General features: G+C 44.5%; 1 protein-coding gene across 1 annotated transcript in view; it reads left to right on the top strand.

Moving 5' to 3' along the window:
- The first annotated feature begins 1506 nt into the window (after positions 1 to 1506).
- The window catches only part of LOC143282277 (uncharacterized), a 65349-nt gene continuing 60392 nt past the window's right edge, over positions 1507 to 6463 (top strand). The window contains exon 1 of the mRNA XM_076587876.1: positions 1507 to 2566. Within this exon, the coding sequence (XP_076443991.1) occupies positions 1507 to 2566 (1060 nt within the window). The remainder of the gene's footprint in view (positions 2567 to 6463) is intronic.

The following is a 6463-nucleotide window of genomic DNA, read 5'->3' as shown; positions in this document are numbered from 1 at the left end:
CTCTCTCACACACACACACATACATATTCACAACACAGAGAGAACGAATGGAAGAAAAACAATGAAGAAAAGATGGGAAAAGAACAACGAAAGAAACAAGAACTTCTCTTTTTTTTCCGCTGTAAAGAAAGCCAGAAAAAAAAGGGGGGGGGGGGTAAATAAGTAAATGATTAAACAAACACATTGAGACTGGAATGGGGTTAAGACTATCCACCAAATACTGTTTCCCACAATTTCGATTGAAAATATAACACGAAAAGTTTTACACACCGCCATATCCACGTATACCGTCATAAAAAAAATAATAATAATAATTTTAAAAAAAACAGAAAAAACACAAAGACCAAAAAGTTCGAATTTTGCTGTGTGCATGCCGGTATTGTACATTTTGTTGTCAGCCAGCACAGTGAAGGTGAACGTGACTGAAGTGCTGCACAAACAGCCACCCCCAGAGCCCAACAAAGACCGCCGGGGGGGGGGGGGGGGGGGGGGGAAGGGGGAGAACGTGTACGAACAAATCCGTGCGGCACGTGCATGACTTCCCCCCGCCCTACCTCCTTCCACTCACCACCATCCCCATACCCCAGCTTTCCTCTGTCTATCCATCTGTCTGTCTCTCACTCGCTACCTTCTTTATGGATATTAAAAGGTAATGAGGTATGTGGTATATATCAGGGGAGAAAATGACATGTGATGACAAATGTGTTGTATATCTCTTCGGAGGAAATGACAACTATCGTGCTGAATATCTCTTCGGAGGAAATGACATATGTCGTTTATTTCCGGGGAGGAAATGACATATGTGATGACATATGTGTTGTATATCGCAGGGGAAGAAATGACATGTATATGTTGTGTATCTTCTTGGAGGGAATGACATTTGTGTTGTGTATCTCTGGAAAGGAAATGACCATTATCGAACATCTCAGGTGCCAAAGTGATGTGTATTGCATATCTCAGAAGACGAAATTACCTAGAGCGGGGTTGCACAAGCTGAGTTTGCTTGGTGTTAAGGATATTCCTAATTATGTGCTAATTTCGCAGCCTTCCACAGCAAACTAAGTGCATAACATGTGAAACCAAGCCTTGCTCTGAAAATTTGATGTGTCGAAAAAAAACGCGTGGTTTGTATTTCAGGAGTTGCATTGATGCGTGTTATGTATCTCTGGACTTTAAGTGTCGTGTGTTTTGTGTCTCAGGTGTTGAAGCGACGCGTACTGTATGTTCCAAGTATTAAGATGACGTGTGCTGTGTGTTTCAAGTCACGAAATGATATGTATATATCACGTAACAAAATGACTGTGATGTACGTCGTAGATGACGAAATTACACTTGATCAGATGACGAAATGACATCAGTTTAAAATCTAATGTGATGAAATGCTTTGTGTTGAATGTCTCTGGCAGCGAAATGATGTGTGCTATGCGTCAAATGACGTAATGACGTGAGTTGTGCAAGTCAGACGACGAAATAACTTGTGTTGTACGTCATACGACGAAATGACGCATGTCCTTTGTCTCAGGTGACGCGCACTGGAGCAAGTTGCTGCACGTGAACGCCACGGATGACGACATGAGGCTGGTGCGCCGTCTGTCCAGCAAACGCGTCAAGGACACAGAGCGGGACACCTCGCAGTCACCTCGGGTGAGGAAATCAGTGGGCGACGCCGGAGCTGTGGACACCGGCGGCGGGGATGACAGTTATTTCGGCGGGGTGTTGGAGAGCGGCGAAGGCACCTTCGTGAACGGCAGCAACGCGGAAGGGACATGCAGCGTACGCGTCATCACCCCTCGGCCTCGCATCGGCATTCTGTCGGCCGTCACGACACGCATACGTCAATGGCTGGGCTCCCGGAGGAAGTACGAAATATCCCCAAGAGAGAGTTTCGTGGGCACTACAGAGCACGTGCAGCAAGGAAAGCTGGGGAAGGAGGGACAGAGAAAAGACAGCATGTTCGAGGTGGACGCTGTTTTGAACCGGTGCGGGCCGGGTCACCTCAGTCCAATCGTCCCGGATAGGTTACCCAATGGGTATGCCGCCGCCACGGCCGCCGAGACGGGAAAAATCCCCCTGCAGAAGTCGCCGGTGTCGCGCCGCCACGCCGACCGAATCCGCAAACCTTCCACCACGTCCCGGAGGGAGTCTGTGCTGAGCATACTCTCCCAGATCATCCCCTCCGCCTCCTCGTCCTCCGCCACCCCATCAAAAACCAGCTCCTCGGGTGGCGGAGGAGGGGGGGCGCCGAAGGGCAAGTACCGGAACCCCGTGGACATCAAGATAGAAGTGGTGGACGTGTCAGGAACCTGTCCCTCGCCTCTCAGCCCTTCCGCCAGTCGTCTTCTGGCGTCATCGCGCCGTCATTTGTTACGTCAGTCTCGCAGCAAACTGAAGGAGCGCGGGGTGTTGGTGACGTCACTGGTGCCGACGGGGCCGGGTCTGAACCACCAGCCGCTGACCACGACCATCAGCTGTCCGCCTCAGTGGCAGGAAGTGGCCGCCATGGGCACGGACATATCCCTGCGCCGTATCCACTCCTGGCCTCTGCTGCGTCGGAAGGCGTTTCCAGGTGGGTGGCTGTTTGCTGCATGGACACTCAAATCTCAAGTCTGTATCTGTGTGTGGTGGTTGTGGTTTTTGTACTGTCCCAACGTGAAGTTTGTGTGTGTGTGTGGTCGTTGTGGTTTTCTTACTATCCCAACGTGAAGTCACTGTGTGTGTGGTCGTTGTGGTTTTCTTATTATCCCAACGCGAAGTCTGTGTGTGTGTTGTCGTGGTTTTTGTACTGTCCCAACGTGAAGTCTGTGTGTGTGTGTGTGGTCGTTGTGGTTTTTGTACTATCCCAACGTGAAGTTTGTGTGTGTGTGTGGTCGTTGTGGTTTTTGTACTATCCCAACGCGAAGTCAGTGTGTGTGTGTGGTCATCGTGGTTTTTGTACTATCCCAACGTGAAGTCTGTGTGTGTGTGGTCGTTGTGGTTTTCTTACTATCCCAACGTGAAGTCATTGTGTGTGTGTGGTCGTTGTGGTTTTCTTACTATCCCAACGTGAAGTTTGTGTGTGTGTGTGGTCGTTGTGGTTTTCTTACTATCCCAACGTGAAGTCACTGTGTGTGTGGTCGTTATGGTTTTCGTACTATCCCAACATTAACTGATCCAAAGCCCTCTTGCTGAGAGGGTGGAGATGTAACCTGGGCAAAACTCCCTGCACTATGATCAAATTCTACCCCAGATGGTCGGGACAGCACTTGCCTCTCCCGCTGTTGTGATGGTCACATTCGTACACGAATCATACTTTACATTCGTTGTCGATTCATATTCATTGTTTTGAGCAGACAAACGGGGAAACCGGGATATCTCTAGGGTTATTTCAGTAAGAAATAACACAATCGTTAGATTGTTGTGCAATGAAAAGTTGCCATAACTTTGCTTTTGAAAGTTCAGATACAGATTGGTTTTTTGTCGTTACAAAAAAGAACATCAGTGTTTATTTCTTCCCCTTTCTCTCTGATTATTTCTCTCTCTCTCTCTCTCTCTCTCTCTCTCTCTCTCTCTCTCTCTCTATATATATATATATATATATATATATATATATATATATATATATATATCCTTCAAGGCATCAGTTTTCCAGCTTTACATAAGGAAAAGTATTTTTCTATTAATGTCCGGGTCATGGTGTTCTTTGTTGCTTATTTAAAAAATCTCGTACATTCAGATTTCTTCGGGGAATTGCTAATTTAAAAAGTCTTGTAACTATTTTCAGATTTCTTGAGAGTGCTTTGAAACTGCCTTAAGGCAATTAAAGAATCGGCTACACTGCAATGTTCTTGTTACAGGTAACAGAATATGTGTTTCTATTTCCGACCCAATTTCTGTGTAAACTTTGAGCAGTTGAGATAAGCTGCCCGGCACACAGCAATCTCTTTGTCTCGCAATGACACAGACTTCACAAAACGTGAAGGACCATTTCATAAAATCAGGTGTGTTTTTATCAGATGCCAAAAAAAAATAAATAAATAAATAAAGAGAGATGATAGATTATGCAGGCTGCGTATGGTCGCCATTGGCCTCTCACAGAACACACTGACGGCTGTTTCAGACACACGTGCACTATGAACTACTTGAAAAAATGTATTTGAAATATCGATGTTTCGACCAAATATTTACAGCTTGTCGTTAGCTTTTGAATAAACAATCATTGTAGAAAGTGGAAATGGACATGCAATAAAGTACTCTGGTTATGTGTAGTAGGAAATGGACATGCAATAAAGTACTCTGGTTATGTGTAGTACACACTTCGTTGGCTGCTTTCACTGCTGCCTGTCGGAAATTCAGCACCTTCTTCTTTCGTGGGCTGCAACTCCCGCGTTCACTCGTATGTACACGAGTGGGCTTTAAGTGTATGACCCTTTTTTTCTTTTTTTTTCTTTTACCCCGCCATGGAGGCAGCCATACTCCGTTTTCGGGGATATTCAACACCATTTCATCATGCTCCCATGAAGAAGACTGTGCACGTTTCAAGTAGTTCTCAACTTTTGGGGAACCCAGTAATACGCAAAGTGAATGTCTGATTTGAATGAATGAATGATTTGGATACTTATATAGCGGCTATCCTCGGTCGGAGACCAAGTTCTAAACAAACACGGGGTCATTTGCACAACAGGCTGCCAACCTGGGTAGAGTCGACTGACGACTGTCATTGGGCGCTCATTATTCGTTTCCTGTGTCATCAGTCAGATTTCAGGCACGCACACATACACACTCAGACATGTAACATTTTACGTGTATGACCGTTTCATTTATTCACCCCGCCATGTCGGCAGCCGTATTCCGTTTTCGGGTGTGTGCATGCTGGGTATGTTCTTGTTTCCATGACCCATCAAATGCTGACATGGATTACAGGATCTTTGACGTGCGTATTTGATCTTCTGCTTGCGTATACACACGAAGGGTGTTCAGGCACAAGCAGTTTTGCACATATTTTGACCTTGGAGATCGGAAAAATCTCCACCCTTTACCCACCAGGCGCCGTTACCGAGATTCGAACACGGGACCCTCAGATTGAAAGTCCAACGCTTTAACCACTCGGCTATTGCGCCCGTCATTTTGGTCACCATTTCTTGTCTCGAATGCAGTTTTATATATTGTCGACTTTAAAGTACTGATGTACAATAAACACAGGGATCTTCAAACAGCTGTTGTGTTGGGGATGAAAGTGTAGATGAGGAAACGCGAGCAACACTTTGTTCGATGCATCGTGGCTCTGTGGTCCCAATCTTCATATTTTAGCCGATAGTACACCAGCGTGGGATAGGAGCCAACCAGGTGCCGGTAAATCTCACAGTGATACGCCTCTTTTGGGGGGTCGAATCCCACGTAAATCCGTGGTTCTAACCACTATCCCCTCGCATCTTTTTTTTCTGCTTAAAGAAGATTGTACATATTAACGAAATCTGGTTTTATCCTTCCAGCTGTTCTCTGATTTTTCATGAAAGCAAGATTATATTCTTTTCCCAAATCAAGTAATCACAAAGTATGCGCAGATTTAAGCAATCAGACGAGAAAAATAATTGAGAAACAAGTGCAATGTAGAACGTCTTCAGTTCTTTGAATTGTTCTTCGGGAATTGCTTCACAACGCTGTTATATAGCCTCCCCACAGCGATCCTGTCTGGTTGATGGTTTGATAATTTCATCGAGAACGCTTTCACGAATATATATATATATATATATATATATATATATATATATATATATATATATATATATATATATATACATTGACAACATTCGTTCCTGAACTTTACACGCCGTCACATAACAACAAAAAATAATTCAGTCTGGTTTGTGTCTTTAAGGAAACCGGAATATCATATTGCCTCCGTGTTCCCAAAGTAGAACACGTCTTTTTGCAAAGTAATAATTTTCTCTGGACTTTCGAAATAGCAGTCTGATTAAATAGTTTCATATTCGCAGGGAAAAAAGGCTGAAACGTTTTTGAATGCCCATAACAAAGATATGTTTCCACATAGTCTGAGGACATAGAACTCCGTTTCGCATGAGAAGAAAAACGGGTTGCATTGGAAACAAACAGGATTGCGCAAGTTGTAGGAGAAGGAGGATGTAGGGAGGGATCCGATGACACAAAAGAATAATCGTTAGAATGCTTATATTGAGGTCTGGTCAGGGGAGAATATGTAGATCAGTGTAATGGATTTGTCCTCAATCGCTCTGTCTCTCTTTGTCTCAGATTTGAAGGATAGGCCGTGCGTAAAATCTTAACGCTTGAATGAAAACATTTCTGGTTCCGAGATATTTCTGTCAATATCTGCCTCGCTCGGAACCCTCCCTCCCCCCTCTCTGTTTCCATGTCTCCCTCGCTTGTTCTTCCGCATGCAGATCAACACAAATTAATAACATTTTTTTTTTAAATCACACCATTTATTCCTGTCTGTCTTTGTATTAAT

This window comes from Babylonia areolata, chromosome 5, assembly GCF_041734735.1.
Source record: "Babylonia areolata isolate BAREFJ2019XMU chromosome 5, ASM4173473v1, whole genome shotgun sequence".
Lineage (NCBI taxonomy): Eukaryota > Metazoa > Mollusca > Gastropoda > Neogastropoda > Buccinidae > Babylonia > Babylonia areolata.
Note: the sequence above shows the minus strand (reverse complement) of the source record. Positions and strands in the feature narration are given on the sequence as shown.